Source organism: Takifugu flavidus, chromosome 7 (genome assembly GCF_003711565.1).
Source record: "Takifugu flavidus isolate HTHZ2018 chromosome 7, ASM371156v2, whole genome shotgun sequence".
NCBI classification, from domain to species: domain Eukaryota; kingdom Metazoa; phylum Chordata; class Actinopteri; order Tetraodontiformes; family Tetraodontidae; genus Takifugu; species Takifugu flavidus.
The window spans coordinates 6732322-6753900 of NC_079526.1; the positions used below are offsets into that span (position 1 = coordinate 6732322).

The 21579-nt window shown below is 43.4% G+C and overlaps 1 protein-coding gene across 1 annotated transcript in view; it reads right to left on the reverse strand.

The window, feature by feature from the left end:
- notch2 (notch receptor 2) overlaps positions 1-21320 on the reverse strand; it is a 29878-nt gene extending 8558 nt beyond the window's left edge. The window contains exons 1-19 of the mRNA XM_057039509.1: positions 20771-21320; positions 14530-14611; positions 6534-6808; positions 6181-6388; positions 5967-6100; positions 5049-5171; positions 4259-4492; positions 3998-4153; positions 3716-3901; positions 3498-3611; positions 3298-3411; positions 2876-3109; positions 1884-1994; positions 1544-1736; positions 1229-1374; positions 1030-1143; positions 798-917; positions 536-688; positions 120-348 (exon numbers count right to left, since the gene is read on the reverse strand). Of these exons, the coding sequence (XP_056895489.1) occupies positions 120-348; positions 536-688; positions 798-917; positions 1030-1143; positions 1229-1374; positions 1544-1736; positions 1884-1994; positions 2876-3109; positions 3298-3411; positions 3498-3611; positions 3716-3901; positions 3998-4153; positions 4259-4492; positions 5049-5171; positions 5967-6100; positions 6181-6388; positions 6534-6808; positions 14530-14611; positions 20771-20843 (2999 nt within the window). The 5' untranslated portion in view covers positions 20844-21320. The remainder of the gene's footprint in view (positions 1-119; positions 349-535; positions 689-797; positions 918-1029; positions 1144-1228; positions 1375-1543; positions 1737-1883; positions 1995-2875; positions 3110-3297; positions 3412-3497; positions 3612-3715; positions 3902-3997; positions 4154-4258; positions 4493-5048; positions 5172-5966; positions 6101-6180; positions 6389-6533; positions 6809-14529; positions 14612-20770) is intronic.
- Positions 21321-21579: the final 259 nt, after the last annotated feature.

Genomic DNA, 21579 nt, shown 5'->3' on the forward strand with positions numbered 1-21579 from the left:
ACATAATTTATCAAAGAGGTAGTGAGAGAAACTGTTGTTAATAAACTTCTACCCTGAATTTACTCATTTTATCATTTTTAGGAAATGCATTACAAAAATTCGGAAGCTCTGTGTCCCACCTCTCGGTACATTCAAGGATGTTGTGGTCACAAAGGATTCCATCAAAACCTAGGCGGCATTCACAGACAAAGCTGTTGACATAGTCCCTGCAGATGGCACCGTTCCTGCAGGGCTGGCTGGCACACTCGTCCGCCTCGATCTCACAGTGCTCGCCTTCAAATCCAGGGCGGCACTCACAAGAGAAGCTTCCAACGTCATCTACACAGGAGCCTCCGTTCAGACAAGGGTCTAGAGCAGAAGAAACAAAGTATAAATTAAAAGTAGCAGAGAAGTAATCCCACGGGCCGAGAGTAACCCAAAGGAAAATGGTGACTCTGTGAAAGCATCATCTTGTTGCACACATTAGATGTTTGAGATCATTACCACCAGAAACTTTACCATGACAAAGCTGATAGTACATGTAAGAGAAACTCACTGGGTGAACAATCATCAATGTCTGTTTGACAGTTGTGTCCACTGTATCCGGATGGACATTTGCAAATGTAGCTGCCTGGGCTGTTAATGCAGTGGCCGCCATTTCTGCAAGGGTTCTTTTTGCATTCGTTAACATCCTCACTGCAGTGTAAACCTGCATTTTTGAGCACAGTTGTTAATAAAGTGTCATTAAAATTAGTCATTTATAGTAATTCCTATTTGACCAATTTAAAAGACACTCATTGCCGCAGATAAACACAAACCTTGCCATCCAGCAGGGCAACGACAGGTGAAATATGTGTAATCTGCAGACGGAAGACACACTCCTCCCCTTTGACATGGATGTGAGGAGCAGGGATCCAGCTCCACCTCACAGTGTTCTCCTGTTTCGGGCAGTGGAAATGTTTAAAAACCTATTAACTACAATATGATCGTGATGGTTGCTGTGCATGCGCATACGTTGGCAGCACCGTTGGAGATGTCGTTAGCACGTACCAGCAAATGGCGGAACACACTGGCAGGTGTAACTGTTGAGTCCATCTATACAAATGCCTTGGTTCAGACAGGGCCCAGAAGTGCATTCATCTATGTTTTTCTCACAGTTCACACCTAATTGGAAAGGAAATTATACATTTTATTTAAATAGTAAATAAATCAATCAGTTACTGAATTTATAGATTATTATTATATTTACCTCTGTATCCAGCTTGACACACACAAGTGAAGCCATTATGGCGGTCCAAACAGCTGCCACCGTTCTGACATGGATTAGGCAGGCACTCATCCTTTTCTTGCTCACAATGTTGTCCCACCCAGCCAGCTTCACACTGACAAAAGTAACTTCATGCAAGATACATATACACATGAGTTCTAAATGTTCAATCGTGGCTGCAGTAAGGATAAAAGCAAGCTAATTGCATGGATCATAAATGATAAAACTACACTAGAACAAAAGTCTGAATTTGGGAATTTCACAAGGCTCTCGTCAATAAAAATCTCTTTAATTTACCCGTTCTGCTGTTCAATGCATTTCCCATGCACGCAAGGCTGGGCGACACAGTGGTCGGTCCCAGACAGACACAGAAGACCATAAGTGCTGGGTGGGCACAGGCAGTGGAACCCATTGACATTATCAACACAGGTTCCTCCACTCATACAAGGGTTTGAACTGCATTCATTGATATCAACATCACATTTATCCCCTAAGAGAGGACAATTTAGAGTGAGTCAGCCATGTACATCAGCAAAATAAAACATTGTTTAAGATAGATAAACATTAATTAATTAAATCTGCATAATTTCTGATTGGTCATTATATTTATCTTAATGGTCCACCATGCAAAACATACCTGTATATCCTGGAGAACACACACATTTGTACTCGTTAATGCCATCCTGGCACTCGCCGTACACACAGAGATTGCTGGCACAATCATCTTCGTTGATCTCACAGTTTACCCCTAACAAAATTCAGAGACAATTTAATTTGTCTTAATTACACAATTTATTGAGAAATATTTAGATAAGTAAACAGCGCCAATTGCGACTACCAGGCACAGAAAACTGGCTCACCAGAGTCTGTATCCCTATATGAGGAATACAGACTCCAATCGTGTTTTGGCCACAGCGTTACATACTGTATGAAGCTGGCAAAGTGGCTGAAAGAAAAACAAGTTCCCCTCATTCTCCACTAGAGGGAGTCAAACCCTACATTACATTTTATGCAGGCAGAAGAATAACTGAGGCTTGCACTGACACTGACTAGTGTCCTGCTACAAGCTAATGCCATTTGAGCAACAAGATGTTGAAAAGATAGAAGTGTTTAAGTGAACAGAAGTTGCTGGGATACAAAGACAAATTGCCATAGATAAGGAGGAACATTAGAATATAGCTTGTCAGACACCAGTTTTTTTATAGCAAGGACATAAAAGTATAGTAAATATATTCAGTACTATGCATCAGTATTTCTATAAACTGACAAATGCAGGAATCTGTAGAGTTAGTGCAGCTAAACAGAGGATTGTGACTACTATGATATTAACAGCCTGTCACAACCCTAACCCTAACCTAGAGGTTTGTACAGCTAATGTATTTTGTTAGAAAGAGCCTTCATCGAGTAAAACAATAAGTTCACTATAGACCAATCCATATACACATACAGATGACATATAGCCCTTCAGGTGTTAAGAGGGTTGTTGAAGAGATCACAATTCACGCTAAAACTTAACAGAGAAAAGTATGGTCTTGCCCACCGCCCCACCCCCATTTTGAACAGGCTAAATTAATCCCAAGGCCTAACTGAGCTAATTATTGCAGGAAAACAACTTAACTGTGAACCTACCTGAGATTCCAGGTGGACAGTTGCACTGGTAGGCATTGACTAGGTCGATGCAGCGCCCTCGATTCTGACATGGATTACTGTGGCACTCCTGCACTTGGATATTACAGATGGCGCCTGTGTATCCAGCGTAGCACTCGCAGGAGAAGGTGGCAATACCATCCTTACATTGGCCATGGTGACATGGCTCTGGGACACAGTCATTGATGTTCTCCTCACAAAGCAGACCCTTAAAGCCTGAATGCAGAGAATTAGTCTCACAAAAGAAGAACAGTTTTCCTGGTGGGATTTCAGACATATTCCTGGCTCAAACATGGTTGAACTCAAGTGGTTCCGTGCCAAACTATTACATTATGCACGATTACAAATAATACAAGAATTGAAACTTGCACTGTAAAAGTAAACAGGTGACAACTCTTGTTTACCTTCAGCACATTCACAATCATATCCATTTGGCAAGTCGATGCACTTGGCTCCATTTAAACAGGGTGTACTTGAACATTCATCGATGTCTATCTGGCACATTTCACCACTGAAGCCTGTAAACAATAAAACACAACACAATGGAAAAGCGGTGTTCCAATAAACCAAAAAGTCAATAAACACAGGGCCAATGGAACTGTACCTGCTGGGCACTCGCAGACGAAGCGGCTGACCTGGTCCAGACATTTACCCCGGTTCAGGCACGGCGAGCTGAGACATTCATTCAGCTCATTCTCACAATGAGTCCCCCCAAAACCTGCAATCATATCAGTAAATGATTAAAAGGAGAATAAGCACAAACATTAAGACAATTTCAAAGCTGCCATTTTATTTAAAATACTAATATCTCGAATAATATACCTGGCATGCAAATGCAGGTGTAGTCGCCAATGCGATCGAGACATGTGCCATCATTCTGGCAGGGGTTGGAAGCACACTCATTGACGTCCTGTTCACAGCGGGGTCCTGCATAACCCTTGGCACAGTTACAGGTGAAGGAGCCTTCGGTGTTGACGCACTGACCACCATGCTCACAAGGGTTGGTCCCTGTTGATGAACAGAAGAAAAATGGCTCAACTCAACTGGATCTGGAGATGCAGAGTTGTAGTTTTACGTGTTGTTTTAGACTTTCTAATTACTTACCTATGCTACATTCATCTCTGTCTATACTGCAGGTGCTGCCAGTATATCCAGACGGACAGTTACAGTTGAACATGCCACTGATGGGGTTGGTGTCGCACTTCGAGCCCCCCTTACAGGGTTTACTGATACAAGCATCTTCAAGGTGGCACAGCAGACCTGCCAGGAGCAAGAAAGTGAAACGATATGAAATCGATTGTGAACATTTATTTAAAATAAGTCATATAGGACACTTCTACAAAGAGTTTGTTCTTTGAGGCCTACCTGTCTTTCCATAGGGGCAGAGACAGACAAAAGATGCAACGCGGTCGACACACGTGGAGCCTGGACTACATGCTGCTGTGTCGCAGTCATCGATATTCTCAGAGCAGTCGGGCCCGCTCCAGCCATTAACACACACACAGACGTAGCTCCCAATCAGATTGCTGCAGGTCCCTCCATTCTGGCAGGTGTTTGGCTGCAGGTGACACTCATTTACATCTTCTGTACAGTGTTGGCCTGTGGACAGAAATGTATGCAAGGGGGTGAGGAGGACGGAAATTTAAACCATGTCCCTGCCTAGGACGTCACAGCATAAATCAAGTGTACCCCCACATATTTTGTGCAGAAAAACCCCAAGCAGATCTTTTTCTAACTTCTACCTTAACATGAATGTAAAATGTCAAATTACATCTATATTGTTTGCCTTGGAAGGATAATGCTAAATAAAGGATAAATTGATGACAGGTTCAGGAAAGTCAGTGTACTTAAGTCACCTGGGTAAATGGAAAGCTTGCTTATATCACACAACTTTGTTAGCTTGGACACGCCTTGTGTTTTTATTAACAGACCTCATGAGTGGAATGGTTGGAAGGATACTAATACAAGCCACATGGAAGGATGCAATCTCTGAATACAATACAAATATTTACTCCATCTCACTGCCAATGGCATAAATAAACATGCACACACAGTCACAGTCATACAACTTTGTCACATTTGGAAATCAAATATTCCCTGCAGTATGCCAGGACCCTCATTTTATTTATGGTCAGGATATACCAGTTCCCAATACCTGTCCACTCTGGAGGGCACTGGCAGTTATAGGTGTTGACACCATCTATACAGGTTCCTCCGTTGGCACACTGATGACCGGGGCAATCGTCAATGTTGTTCTCACAGTTTGTCCCATTGAAGCCTGGTATGAATGATAAGAAACGATTATTTATTGTTTCAATCATACCTGTGTGTCCACAGACAAGGACAAGTAATCCGATCCTTACTCAAGTACCCAAGTATCACAACATATCCTGTTGGTGTCTAAACAGCAGCTCTGTTTTTATGAGCTTAATTGTTCACTGGAATAGCCTGATAGAGGAGTGTACACTAAAACACAGGCAATGTTTGGAGCGCAAACAGCAGAATGTAACAATTTGGGATGAGTTCCTGCATCACATAAAGTGCACCAATGTACTATAAATAAAGTGAGTCTGATCCGTCTGTCATTAACAAGCATTTTACTACCGTAGTTTTTCTTGCATATCCAGATAAAAGGCATAATGACCTCATACCCGCTGATGTGGTGCATATACTGTTAATAGGTTGTCTGATAATCGAGGCACACCAAGCCAACCTTCAGTCATCATAAACATCTATAAATATCCCATTCTGAGGCACAATTTTTAGCATAATAGAGTGGGAGGATCAGTGAAAGATAAATCTAATCAAAACGGCTAATCTACCCACTGTGGGTATGTTATCAGAGCTGTGCATTTTGGGCACCACTAAATGAATCACTCCACACATAATTTGATGTTAAGGCCTTGATTGTTGACCAGAAGTCAATAAAAATTGTTTTATGTGTTGCTGACTGAAAAGTGAAATTTGTCTCTCCAGGATTTTCTTTGTCAGGCACCAGAATGCATCTGGTCAACTTTTACAACACTATGTTAATTTTGAGTTTAAAAGTAGTCATTATGCAGAAGCTTCTTACCTGGAAGGCAGTGACAGGAGTAACTGGTTTCAGAGTTCTGATTGCAGGTGCCTCCATTTAGGCATGGCGAAGGTGAGCATGGGATGTATGAGCTTTCGCAATGTTTGCCAGTGAACCCCAGGGCACACATACACCTTTGGGGTAGATATTTATTTTCATCAGTCTTGTCAGTGGATAAAGTTACATTTTTCATACACCATTATGAAAATCTCACTTGTAAGAGCCCCGAGTGTTGATACACGTGCCTTCGTTCTGGCAAATTGATGGCGTGGCTGCACATTCGTCTGTGTCATTAAGGCAGTGACGACCGGTGTAACCAGGGAGACATGAACATGTGTAGCTGCCACCAGACAAAGTGCTGCAGGTTCCTCCGTTGGCACAGGGACTTGACAGACAGCTGTCCTCGTATTCACAGCCAGGCCCTGAAATAATAAAGGGAAGCCATTAGCATTTTGGGGACCCTTGGTGTTACTAATATGGGCTTTTTGATTATCACACCATAATCCTGGATTCTTATATTTAAAAAAATAGGCATAAAAGGGGCATTCTAAATGATTTTCTTCTTACCTGTCCACCCTCTTGCGCATTCACACTTGTACTTGTCAAAGGGCAGAAGTGTACAGATGCCACGGTTGGCGCAGGGGTTGTTGGGGTAACACGTGGAGTTCTGGGGAATTTGGCAATGCTGGCCAGCGTAGCCAAGAGGGCAGGAGCAGGTGGCGCTGCCGGGCACAGGCACACCCGCTGACATGGACACGGAGCAGTTCCCTCCGTTCAGGCAGTATCCAGGCTGGCAGGGGTCCTTATGTTGACAGTACTCGCCCAGGAACCCTGGAGCACACCTGGACCCAAACAAAAGCACACCACCATTTAAGCAACCACACAGAGACAGGAAATAAAGCAGAAGGATGAAATAAGGAGAAGGCAAGTGTCTTTAGTTGTGCCTGACAAAGAGACAAACAAAAAAACGAGTTTCAGTCATGTGCACAAGCTGAACCCACATCAGACAGTGTGGCTCTAAAATTAACACATGCACATTCATGTAGTGCGCTTAGACACACATCAAAGAAGAAGACATACCAAAGTAAACACTATTGTGCAATACACTGTTTGACTGCCTTGATCCAGGCATTATTTTAAAACAAAAATTATGAATATTTGCATAAAGTATCCTTAATACATACAAAGTCATTGAGCTGTTTGTTGAGCCACCCTGAGAGTTCAGCTCACAGTAGCTATAGCAGAAAGAGGAAGTTCTGGTTGGTGGTGGGGTTATACTGGGGTTAGTGATGACAAAGCAGAAGGAGGTGGTGGAAGGATCTGGAAGTTGTTGACTGTGCCCTACTGAAACTAAAAACAAGTGAAAAGATCTCCATCTAAACATCCATCACATCTCCAACGGAAAACACTTTGATTTCGCTGGTCTTTCCTTGACCTATTTCTCAGGAAAGTCAACCAGATGCCGAAGCACGTAGTGGAAATTACAACATTACACAACAAATCCCCTCCTCAGTGTGTAATAATCGGCAATGGTTTCTCTGACACTTTCTATTCCTCTGTACTTTCACAATTTGGCTCATGACTTCCCTGTATGTGAAGGCAACTGGACAAGTGCTGAATCAGCACAGAAATGGCATCAAGGCGTTTGTCTCAATGACCTGCTGCAGTGTGTGCCCGTGTAGGTGTGGCACATGGCAGACACACTGTCTGGAGACTGTGGGTGACAAAGCCACTCGCTGCCTCTTTCACAGGCCCCTAAACCTGCCTCCCTCGGGGCGCTCAGGTAACAAGAGAGCAGAGAGGAGACACGAGGTGGGACACATGCACAGACAATTCAACCATTTCAACCCACACGTTCTGTGGGCCACAATAAGGCAGAAATCTGATACATTTAGGTACCACGTGAAGTGAATTATTTCATATTCAGGGACCCAGTCTATTACTGGACACTCCGCCCTAAAACAGCTTGAATGAATTTGGCTTTGAGGACATGGGGAAAAAAAGACAATTGTGGATCATGCCAGGCAGATTTTATGGATCTCATGACTGAGAGACCTGTGAGTCACCCGCTGACCCTTCAGAAATGAAACCCATCTGGATACAATTTGCACTCAAACATATGTGAATTATTCCAATCACGCACATCCTCGATTCCCAAAACAAGAGTATCACGATCTGAAACACGCACAAGTACACAAGTGCTGCATTTGTCCAGGATGTCACCATCAGACAGCCATTGTGGAGATAAAAACTGCTATTTTTTTCTTCTACGCCCCTTGAAGGGGAATAATGACATGGCCCACTGGCCTGGGACACGCATCACATTAGGAAGCTGTCACACAAAGCTCATTGTGTCTGAGTTAATGCCAGGTTTGTGTTTCACTGAGAACATTTACACACTGTCACTGTAAAGACCGGGGTCATTTGAGACGTTTATATCTCAGCTAATGCAAAACCTTTGGTGCTTTGATGTAGTGTTTAATTTAAGAAGAAAGATTTATATAACCAAAAGCAGCTTATAGAGCCCAAGACTAGTAGCATATAAAATACGTTAAAAAAAAAAAAGTCCAAGTGCTGACACGACACACGCAGACCAACATCTATTAAATTCTTGTCTCTAACCAGTGTTGACAGACCCACATGCCAGAGCGTCAGGGAACGATACTGCCCTGTCCTTCAGGTTTCACTGGAAGATAGAGGTCATTATTAACCCAGGGCTGTATCAGAGCAGCAGGCAGGGCTGTGCATAATTCACATTAATGCCAGGGAGTGGTGTCTCACTCAGGAAGAGACTATTTAACACTGGCTCACCAGCATGTCCCTGAACACAACACAAGCACCGGCTTATTTCTGACACACTACAGATCCTGTTCCCTCACTTTCTAATCAATTATCATTTTAATGCAGCCCAATAATTTAAGGTCTTCTTTGTTTAAACCAGACTGGACTTTTTTTTCCCTCTTCTTTCACCGCGCTGTGTCCTGCAGCCCTTTCCCCCTCTGTTTCTCACTCCTCCACCTTTCTTTGCAAACCCACTCACCAAGTGTCAGGTTTCTACAGCTGGTTCACATTAGCAGCCCCGATTTCATGCGCACCCCTCCCTCTCTGCACCCTCTTTCTCCTTCCTTCTCTCTCCTCTACCTCCTGCCGACCTCTGCCTGTCATGGCTGGCCGGCGGGGCTGCTGCGAGCAAAGGGGAGTATGTCGATTCTCACTCATTCATATAATGTCTCCCACCTTCTTATTACTCTGTCTAAGCTCCCCTTCACTCCCATTACACCCCCCTTCCTTGAGCCCTTATTCTGCCCGACTATTGTAACAATTTTCCCCTCCCACCTTTCCAGCTTCCTCTTCTAAACCCACAGACACCTCCTCCTCAAACCTTTGCTCTAGTCTCAGCTTAATAACTTCATCCTGCTCTCCCTGCGGGTGAAGGACAAAGAGTTAGAGCATAAACTTGGCCAGAGCACTGGTGATCTAGTCTACAGTCTGGTATGTTGCTAACAAAATCCAAAACACTTTTATCTGAAGTTTATTCACAATGCCTGCTGGTTGCAGATTAATGGCAAAATAACGTCTATTTTCTGTTGTTGTCATTATCATCTGTCCCAACAAAGAGCTGTTAAGTGTGACATTATCAAGCATCATGGGATGTCGACTGTTATGGCATTCCTTTGACTTTCCTCAACTAGCCAGGGAGAGTTTTTGACAGCAGGCGGCAGGGGTGGGATTGCACTGCTCAGCCCAACAGATGGAACAGTGATCTCCTGCAACAGCCCTGCTTTTATAATGTCTAAGTCAAGGAGTGACGCAAGAGGGTTCCTGGAATGAGACCGCAGAACCATCCTGATGACCAGGTGGAAGCTACACTAGGGTATTAAAATGCATCACAGCAGAATTTGCTTGTGGATTCAGTCGTAGTACCAAAAGTAGCCACGACAGGCCTCACATTAGCCCCCTGGAGAGTAGGATCAGATGCCCCAGGTTCTAGGACTTGGGTTAGTAGCTGCCTTTAAAAACTATTCTTCCTTTTTAACTTTATGCTGCTTATTTACAATGCAGTGTATAATTTTAGCCTAGTAATTCTGATATTGGCATTTCATTTCTGCTCCGTCTCTCATTTTTAAATGGCCAAAAAATTGAAAGTAAATGTCTTGAGAGCGAGCGCTCCAGAGAAAAGGCCTTTTTTTCTTTTCTTTTTTTTTACACTGGAGCTGAAGCAAAAGAATGGGAGAAAAAAGAAAGCTAGACAGGCTAAAAAACATCTGTGCAGACTGAATAAAGTCACGCAGAGCAGGGTGGAGTCTGCTCGGGTAACATGTGGTAAAATCACAAACTACGCTTAAAGACAAGTTAAAGAAGACTATTTTTACATGAGCGGTTCCTCTGCCTACTACGCTGTTCTGTCATTATCCCATTACTGTGGTAGTTTTAAGTGGAATGCCTAATAATAGATCTCCTCCCCTATAAATCCTCATTATCTAAAACAGCAGCGTGCCCACAGTCACTGATTCACTGATCAAATGAGAACAATATAATCTATTCTAAATTTATTACTACTTTGGTTAGCTGTCAGCTTTATTAAAAGTCAAACCCTAGAAATCTTTGAATATATGGGTGGGTACTTGTTTGAAATTGGATTTTCTTTTGAGTTGTATTCAGATTGACTAAGTGTCGGAACCGCCTGCGTGACCTCAGACTGGATGTGTGACGGGCAGCCACTTGTCACCATACTGTGTGTGGGCTTATGGTCTGGTTGTCAGATTCCCCAGTGTACTGCCAGCTCCCCCCTCGCTCCCTCTCTGAGCAGCTTCTACGAGTCCTTTGACTTAACCAAAATACCTGATTTCTTCTAACGTAACGTGGCCCTTACTTCCACCCAGATTTCTCACAAACGAAACCCCTCGGCCAGAACAAATAATTCATTGTTTATCAAAGGCTTGTCAATAAACTACTTGGTTCAGGCTCAACCTAACATAATTACTTTGCTTCAAACATTTTTGTGCTGCCATGTGAACTTGTCCCTGACTTTCCAGACACACGAACATAAACATCAGCACAAAGAAACTCTTATCATTGTGGTTCCAGTCTGGACCGCATCTTCAGTTCCACTTGTTGGTTTGCAGAAAGGGCAGGAAGTGACTGCAATCCCATCCTCTTACTCACACATATGCTCTTTGTTATAAATTAATTTACATATTTGCCTGTTTAACCAGGTTAAGCGTGTTTAGTGTAGGTGTAGTGGTGGAAATTATATATAAAAGCACAAGAGGATTAAACATCATGGATTTTATCAGAAAAAACATCGATGCTTACACTTATTTCCCCCCAACACTCAAATCTAAGATTACCGCCATGTTGCTGCAGAGCGATCATTAGGAAATGGCTCGAGGTTAAGCCCTCAAAAGGGGACGGGACTTAACAACAGCAACCCTTCGACACAGTTAAAGCAAAAATGCACAAAGAGCAGAATAAAGAGTTTCTGGGAAAGGGATTAAAGCTTCTCATCAGTTATGTCCCGATCACACGTGTAAAACCTTGACCTCAAGTGAGCTTAGGGGAGAGCGTTTGATGAAGGGGCGCTAACAAGACAGAAGGGACTCTCCTTTCTGCCCCAGCCCCCAACGCTCCAAGTTACTCCTCCTCAGATTACCTGAAATAGACATCTTCTTTACTCATGGCCCTTTTTCTTGCGCTGGCTGCCCTTTGGGCAAATTCTGCCTGTCAGATCAAACGGGCCGACTCTCTTTCTCACATTCTTAAGTAGCTCCTCTTTTTGGCTGAATGTGAAAGGCAAGGCGGTTGCACCATGAGGAGGGCTGTGAGAGAAGCAAAAGCTGATGCCATGAGATTTGTGTTAAGTGCTCCAGACTGACTGCAACGATGCATTTGGGGCAGTCGCTGATGTCGTCCCTGACACCTCCAGGCTGACAAAAGCGTTTCAATGCGGTAAGTGATGGAGGTGTATTTGAGAAAGTCCAATAAAACCTCATGCTGAGTGGATCACAGCACATCTGTTCACATCTGTGCTCTCACTACTTTCACTCAGTGTCCACAGTTAGCTCCAGCTCCAGCTCGGAGACTGTATTGCATCCAATGATCCTCAGTAAAACAGCACCAGAACTATTGTAAACTATATCATTGCTACACAGAAGAAACCCTGGCAGGGCGGATAGTTAGTTTAACTCCATCCTCTGAGTTGGCCCGGTCACCAGCCTGGTTTCCATCGAAATATCAAGCAAAGTCTGTGCAAATCTGCAAGTCATGCAAATTGACAAATGTCCCCTTAAACAGTTTGAGGTTTTCACGGGAACGTGTCCCATTAATATTCCATTTAAATGAACAGCTAGGGCTCTGGTGGTTTTTCGTGTGCGTCTTCAAAGTCACGTCAATGTTTTTTTTAGAAAGTGAATGAGATTTCTTACTAATTTCATGAACTCTCCAGCCAACACTGTGACTCCTTGTCAGGAATGACTTCACAGTGATATTTTCATTGAGTAATGCACCACAGACACTTGTGACAACAGCAAATCCACACAGAATCAGACCGTCGGCTTGTAGTGTCACCGGTTAGACGACTTCTCTGCACCCTTTGCTGGTAGTTAGCTTGTCGACCTCACCCTTGTTTTAACGCTCTTTCACAACACTTTTGTGTCCAAAAAGACACCAAACACAAATTTCAGCACGGATTCAACTGATTTTCTCAGACTGGCACTATTCCAATCTGTAATATGGGCACAAAAACTTTATCTTGTTACTTTTCTTGTCTTTTTGTCTCCAGTTCCTCTCTGGAAAATCATTTGAATATTGCGAAAAGGTTTAGGTGTTATATCTTGTCATCGAGATATGACCTCCACAGACAAGGCACCAGACACAAGCGGGCAGATTAAAACATGCATAGAAGTTCATCCTGTTTTCAATTACAGTCTAAAGCAGATCGGTTTCCAGATATCAAACTGAAACAGCTACCAGCCTCACCAAATCCATGGTTTTGATTGGGTACACCCATTTCTTGCATTTTTTCAAACACTAATGTATTGAGTCACCAGTGAGAAACACTAGTGTTCCTAACAATTCAACAACCTCAAGTATCTATTGGTATAACACCCAAAATGTAGGTGTAGGCTCAAGCGAGATCTTTTACTCCCCGTCTGATCAAATCTGACAGAATTAGCCTGGTCCAATCCAAACTGGCTAAGTGGCTGTTTACTTACAATCGGTGGTCTTTAATACACTGGTACACATAATAAGATTATTAGACAATGATCCTTTTGACCAGCACCACAGTGCAGATACACCAAAGTGGGCCAGAGAGTTGCAAAATGTTGCAGTGTGTCTGTGCGTGTGTGTGTGTGTGTGGTGAGAGAGAGAGAGAGTGAGAGAGAGATCTCTACTATCCAAATGGCCTGACTTAATCAGTCTAACAACAGTCCTGTGCACTGTCAGCTGACTCTTCTAAACTGAGAGGCTCCTTTCTGTGTTTCTGCAGGGCAAGAGGGCATTCTTTTATCACCAGGATCATCCTGAGAGGAATACAAGGCAGCTGACGATTAAATACAAACTGAATTGCCGCAAACCATTCCTCTAGAAATAAATTGATATTATTTAGCTTTTTTGGCAGTTATTCTTAACATGCACTTTACTTATTTTGTTATTCAATTCAACAAAGTTTCACATCTCTGGGTTCATCTTAGGCACAATAGAAACCAGTGTAAAACTAATTTGTAACCTGGCACATTTAAGGACGACCAAATAATAATAATAATAATAACTGGTCACATAAACAGGGAATACATGCTGGCACTTGCCCCTGTGGTACAGGTGCATTTCACTCTGACCTTCAATTAGATGGAGAGAATGTCAAACACCCACCAAATGAATGCTGCTCACTCTCCTCCTATTTACAGAAGGAGCCAAGTGTTGAAATTCCAAAAGCTCTGGGAACAGACACTCGGCGTGATTCACATCACATTGGGTGAAATATGAGCACGTTCGTGGAACAGTTATGGTGTGTTTTTGTTGGGCTTAGGAGTGGCAGGCGCAATTATAACGATAGCACGGTCTTAATTACAAACTCCAGCTAAGGGGCCAGAAAGTTGATGCTACACATCAAACAGTCGGTTGCTCTTTTACACTCAAAAGCTACTTTATGGTATAACTGCACCACAAAAAGGGAAGAAACTGACTTTTAATGTATTTTAAGTTGTAATATTATCGACCTCAGGCAAAGTGTTAAAAGGTCATTAATAGTAGTAGCTGTATTAGAAGTACTGCTCCAGAAGAGTAAGTAACTACCCCCCACCACAAGCAAATGTCCTAAATAACATCTTGGAAGTGGAAGTGTGTGTATTGGTATTGTTCCCAGTGCTGGTGTACTTTGTCAGACAGAGCAGTCTTTCATTCCCTATTCTGCAACTCCACAAATCCTCATGTTCCCGTGAACAGACTTGGCTCCGCGTTGCTGTTCTCCCTTCACATCCAATGATCGCCACATTCTCTCTGAGGCTGTGTTTTCATTAGCAGAATCAGGCTGAGAGGAAACGGCCCAGCCAGTCGGTCTCACCTGCAGTATTCGGTGCGGTTGTTCAATGTCACACACGTCGCATTGTTAACACAAGGGGCCTTATTGTCCATGCACTGCAGAGCTGCAAGAGACAAAAAACAAATGGTTAGAAAGTGACGAATCTGCCAGACACTTCGGCCTTGCTCAACACTTGTGTGATTGAGTGTTTCTGCTCCGTCTCTGTGCTATCAGCTTTACTGCACTTTAAGTTCCGATCGCATTATTAGGAGCAATGACACAAGGGTTCAGCATTGTTGTGGCCAAAACAAGAACTATATTGCACAACAACCTGTTTTTCCGTCAACATTTCATAACATTTGCATGTCAGTGACTGCACAACTCCACAATTGACAAAGTATATTGTTGATTTGTTCTGTGTGTTTATTATTCTGTATAAATAAGACCTGAATGGCTGTTAGAGCAGGCGTGCCTTTAGTTAGTTACTAGGTTACAAATGTGATGTTGGCCACTGGGAAGGCTGAAATCAATTATGACACAACTTCTGAGCCTATATCTGAAGCTAAAGGCAGAAGAAATCAGCTATAATATCTATTAATAAGAAGAAGTCCCTTAAATAAAAATGCCTAATTTTTATTTACTGAAAATACATCATTCTCATTATGATAGTGAGTTACAGTACATGACAACACATCCATGTTTCAACCACTGTGTGTAATAATTTCCACCTATGGTATCTCCGAATCAGCTCTGTGTGTGTGTGTGTGTGTGTGTGTCGAGGGAGTTGTGGGGGCTCCCACAGTATGCCGTGTTGGTAAAAATTAAAAATCAGGAAATGTTGAGACACCAGCCTTAAAACCCGCCGGTGGTAATAGGGCAGCCGGATGTGCAGAGAAACAGAAATGAGCCTTGATGAGGACAACAAAGCGCAACTATCTGCCCACCAATAAACACTCATCCCCAGACACATCGGCTATTGTGCGCCTACGAGCTGCCAGAGATTTGTCTGCAGCGCTCTTCACGCACCACATGCTAGCGCAATACTAAACAAAAACGGTGGTGTTCTCCTCCTTTATTAAGCGCTATGACACGGCACAGCGTGAAAGGCGCTGCTGTTTTCTGTGCGACAGATTAATGAAGACAGTTATTCATTGGCAGAGGTTGTTCAAATGTTGTCATTGGATTTTGTCTCAAGCTGCCACGTGTCAAAGAGGACGTCTTCTAGCTAATGAGGCAGAGGCCTTAAAAACAGAATAGTGGGTCAGCTGATTTTTAAGAATTGCTAACCACTTTACAAAAAAGTCATTTCATTACAGGAAGTGTGAAAATGGTGTTATTTCCTGTTACAGAGTGTCATCTGAGTCAGGAAGTCCTTGTAAAAAAAATAAAAGCCTCTTTAATTTACCCCAGATAATAGTCTTTGCACCATCAGGATTTTTGTGGCCGACCGCCAATTAGTGATTTTAATGGAACCAATAACAGATCACAATCTGATCACGTAAGGGGGCAATATAGTGATTTAAATTAGTTGTTTATTGACTGCATCCACTGGTGTACTGTTTACTGAGTATCAAAAAGTATTCTAAAGCCTTTTTCTTGTCATGGCTTGACAATTTCTGCCTGAAGCTGACTAAACTGAAAATGCCAACTAGTCCTCTGGAGGACATATCTGACTTATTCTAGATTCCAAAACCTTTAATGTTCTTTACATAGAGACGGCGCTCAAAACATAAATGGCACAAAAATTTAAGAAAACACCTCTAAACCAATGAGACGTGCCAATTTCCTTTGTTTGTTTACAGCAAAACAATCATGCCTTATTTGTTCAAGTGTGGTGTTGCATTTTTTACATCTCCATAGAGTTTTAGGTTTTTTGAAACTTAACTCAACACTAGCAAACAAACATGTCGGTGCTGAGAGGCTTTGTGGAAGTAAATGAGACGGGTAAATTCCATCAGAAATATATGCAACGTCTACAAATCGTCTCAAAACAGCGAGGACATTATAGATCAGATCTCTGAATTAAGACATAATGGCCGATCATGAAAATCATACAAAATGCGAAACATCAGCCCATCCGATACAGCTGATGAGACTGGTGGAAAGCCTACCGGATAATGTCACTTTCAAAGATCAGATATGGAGTCAGGATTGTTGACTATCCAGACTCTGTAAATGGGCTCAGGCTGCTGCTTCAGAGCCAGGCTGGCAGACATACTCCATTCGTCATGGGGATACCACACAAGCACTGTGAAATTCATAATCCTAATGAGCACGCACACGAGCATATGCACAATTACGCAGACCACCGTTGAGTTCACGACAGCCGACAGCTGCAGGACATGAGCCTCACATACTGCTTAATTTGTGCTCACACAGGTCATCACAAGAAGTGTGGAAACTTCTATCCACCACCTAAACAGACACGTCCTATTTTTCCTACCAAGACTCAGATCAGAATATTAAACGACCCTTTATTATTTTCAAAGGGGTGAGAGTGTCAGTAAGAGCGAGAGTGAGAGACGTGGGCTTCGAGCTGATAGCAGAGGACTGAGATGAGGAAGTAATTACAGGTCTTCAGACAAAGCCTGCACGAGACCGGGTGTCCCTCAACCTTGGCACACAACCATACAGCAGAGGGCAGGAAGTTGTTCGCGCTGAGTGAGGAAGTCACCCCGCTTCCTGGAATTGCTGTAAGAGTCTTAAAATCCAGCAGGCCAAACAATCGTCATGGAAACCTGCAATAAAACACCTTAAGCTCAGCATGGAAGGAGCGTGAAGAGGCTCAAACCAAACACCGCTGCCGTGAGGGGCGCTGCACGGGCCCACACAGACGGTAGAGGAACCAGGCCACAAACCAGGCAGGGGCTGCGGTCTTGAAGGACAGAATTAAATTTGCAGGGCGCTGTCGAACTTTAGCGCGTCCGCCCGTGCCAGCAAAAGCATCGGAGGACATTACACACACGTCTCTTTGTCTTAGGCAGAAACTGTATATTGCTATCTCCTTTTTTTGTGGCAAATCTAGATTCCTGGTCTTAAAGAAGCAGACAATAAAGGTACAGTGGTTTGAGAAGTGCCCAGCGGTTTCTGTGGTAGTCTATCACCTTTTAATTACACTGAACTCACCTCAGAGTTCACTCTGAACTCTGGACCTCTAAAATAAGCGGATGGATTTCAGATCGAAAAATGAATGAATCCAAAAATTGCAAACCCCCCCCTTATTGTATTTTACATATTATTGCTCAAGACATTTTAGATAACAACAGACCAAATGCAAACAAGTTACCGTTAAACCAGTTTATGGTCCAGTCACCAAATAAAGCTAATCCTTTATAAATTGGAAAACACAATGACATTTTGGAGTTGGAATCTGGAATTTCCTTACGCCCACACCCTTTTACTGAAATAGTTCAAACAGTTCTAATACTATGACCAATTAAGAATTGGTTCAGCCTCCCTAAATTCAGCCCTACTTGAATCATTTCTCAATGCGCCCTGGCAGAATGCCTCTGGGATTACGGGGCCGTGCAGGCTGAGGAATGCAGGACTGTTAATTCCCTGTTAATTTGCTAACCTGTTGAGCAGCGCAGACACAATACGCTGCTATCCACTCAAACCTGACAGTTGCAACAGTGCACACGGTTCCTGGATTTACCGCTGCTCACAGTTAGTAATGAATGAGCACCAAACGTCACTGGGAACACACCCAGTCAAGCAAAAGGGACGATAACTAGCGCGGTCCTTGCTGCATAAAGTCCCCATAAGACTTTCTTTTCCATCATCTTAGCATCGAGTTCCCAAAAATGTCTTTATGAGCCATTTCAGCCATCGATGGGAAGGTCATTTCTATTGTAAGTAACCATGGTAACAATGATGGGCATGTACCTCCAAGTTTATTTAGACACATGATTCCATGAGAGGCAAATGTTAATGTAATCTGTGATTAAAAAAAAGACTATAAAGAGCCCCCAAAGTGTATCAAGATAGTGAAGCTGCAGTATCGGCAAAGCTATGATGGTGGGAAGAACCTCGGGTTAACGACACTGTGGTCAAAGGCCAATTAAATCTTCTTATGATAAATATCTTCTTAGTAAAAGTCTTCTCAGCACATGGCAAGATAGAGCCACTGTAAGTCAAAGGTGAAAAGATCCTAAAAGATTCCTTTATAAATATTTCATTGGGTCACGAGGATCCAATTAGAGCTCATTAATACTGAACATCAGTAAATTAGACCAACCAAATCCAGCCTGAATTTCCTGAAAGAGTTTATTTTGCTCATCTTGGTGTTTGTTTTTAAGGTGGTGTTACTTAAATGTGACACGCTGCGTTTAGCCTGTCTGCATTAAAGGAGGAGAGCAACGCGAGTTTCACAGTTCACAACGAAATGTATTTGTTGGCGGATCATTTTTCTTTATTTGATGTAGCGGCTCGCACTCCTGCCGCACGTTTCCTCTTCCTAAGGCGATCCCCGGGGCTCTTTCAAGCGCGCCACCTTTGTGACACAACACATAACAAACTGCTGCAAAGTGCTGTAAAAGTCTGGAGCGGATACGACACAAAATGCTGCCGACTCAGCCATCGTAAAGCTGGAGGCAGTAAGACAGGAGCGGAACGGACACTTTGTTACAGGGGGACATCTGCAGAATAGAATATTGCTGTCGATCCGCGTCTAACAGAGGGCGGAAATCAAGCAACTGGAAAACCAGGCGTTAAAGAAATGATCACCACTGTATTTAAATGTATTGCCTTTACAGCTTCATGACCAAAACACACCACAGAAGCCTGTTGGCGAGAGCCACAACACTCTGGTGTGTGGTTACAGGTAGCTTAGGAAGGCGTCAAAGCACAGAAAACACCCAACACAGGCAGCATATCAGGTGGCCCGGAAAAAGTAAAAATTCACACATTAATGGAAGGAAACGTGACCACAAAAGGATTAGGTTGAACATTCTAACCCTCGAATGACGTGTACGGCCTCAACGGGCAAACCCGAACGTGCACGCCGATCGTTTTTGGTTGCAGATCTTGAGCCACGACGGTGTAAATAACAGGCGGGACGGCCGTGTTGGCCAGAATTGGACGCTTCGCTCGGCACAACGTTCAGGAAAAGCAACACTATCTTCGGAGATCAAAAACACTATCTTCGGAGATCATCGGGAGTGTGTGTGTCTGCGTGTGCGTGTGTGAGTGTGTGTGCATTTGTGTGTAAGAGAGAGAGAGGGGGACTAAGCAAAGAGGGAGGGAGGAATGTCAAACACCAACAACATTCCTCTGCCTCTCCTTGCACTGCCTGCAGCACTTTCACATTGTCTTTGGTTCTTTTTCCAGAGCCAGTCTGGAACTCACCTCCAGTCCTCCCAAAACAGAAGGCCGCATGCGTCCCCCCTGAGTTCAGACAGCAGAGACATTAAATACTTTACAGCGCTGGAGCATTTGTGGGAGAAGTAAGAAAACTGGACCTCGACGGAGGTTTTTTGCCATCCTCTTTATGCCGGTCACAGTCAAGCCATGATGGAAGCCAACGGAGTCGAAACAAATCAGGATAGTTGCATTCCAGATGTTTTAGCATTGCACCCACATAGCAAACAATAGCTTTAGCCTTAGAAGACATCACATAAATGTTAAAATATGAAAAGGTGCAGTAGATTAACTAGTAGGTGGGGGGGGGGGCTTCTTTTAATCTGATTCTATTGCTTTTCGGGGCTACTCCAGTGGTCTGGCCTACGGATTAATGCAGGATAGATCTGCTGCAAGGTATTAGACAAACGTTGACCATGGCTTTTCGACCATAGCTTTTTTGATGACATTCGGGGATTTCCCCCCCCCTCCTTAGACGCCGTTCAGGGTCCATTTTGAATTTCGCTGCTCAACATCTGGGCAGCGGTGCGCCTCAGCAGAGATAAAAGGAAATAATTAATAAAGCGCTCATGACAAACAGCCTAATTAGACAAGAGCCTCGGTTCCGGGGGCCTGACATGGGTGTTCGCGCATAAACGCGCTCGTCTAACACAGGTTGGGGGTTTAAGAGGCGCAGCGGGGTGGAATTCTGCAAAGGAAAATGTTAGAAGTGAGGTTTATGTTTTTGGAGGGGGCTGTTTTGGTTTGTTTTTTGTTTGTTTGTTTGTTTTTTGTGTGTCTATAAGCAACTCTGAAAGCAGAAGTCCGAGTTGAGGGGAAAGATGCGACGGCGGCTCCGCGCTGATGCGGAGGCAACAAAACGTGATGACAACTTGTGAGTTATTGCGGAGGGACAAAGCAGATTTAACACAATTAAAACACTTACCCAAAGACAGGTGAATGAAGCAGAGGACAAGGACTATTGATGAGCCCGATGGGACGCCGGGGAATTGCTCCATATTTTCTGTAAAATCCACATATGGTCGCCAAACCAAACTTGTCTCCCGACTCGGTTTCTTCGCGTTTCTCTAACAGTTTTCGGACGCGCTCAGATTCGCAAAACACGTGTCGCTTAAAGTCACAACATCCCAGGGATTATTTAAAAGGCCGTTCCTACAAGACGTCCTCTGAAATGGTTTAAGAAGTGATTAAAATGTAAAGTTCTTTGCGTCCAGCGGTGAAAAGTCTCCCACCTCTCCGCGCAGTCAGAGAAGTCACTGAGAGCGAAGGCGCCGAAGACCATATCCTTCCGCTGAAGTCATCGGGGATCTATCGCACTGAAACGTCGATTCTAACTTTTTAAAAGCATCAAACCGAAGCGCCTTTCCCTTCTCCGTCTGCTGAAAAATAGCATGACAACGCGTGTGGGGATAGCATATCTCTGATAACTGTGCCAACATCAGAAGTTCAGGGGTTCTTTCTCTTTGTTGCCGTGGCGGAGGAATTTTTCGTTCTCATTTTTCTGCTTCTCGGAGTCTGGTATGACTCAAAATTAACCCGTTCTCTCTTGTTTTTCTTTTTTCTTCCCATCATCTGCGCGTTTTTCCCCTATTTCACTTAACACCTACTCTTGGTTTGCTTTTTAGGTTAAAAAAAAGACAGAAAAAGTGAGCAGCCTGTGACAGTTCAAGATCTAAAAAGGATAAGAAAGATTTTGTAAAGGTAAAGGATGATACTGACCTTTACTTTTAACAA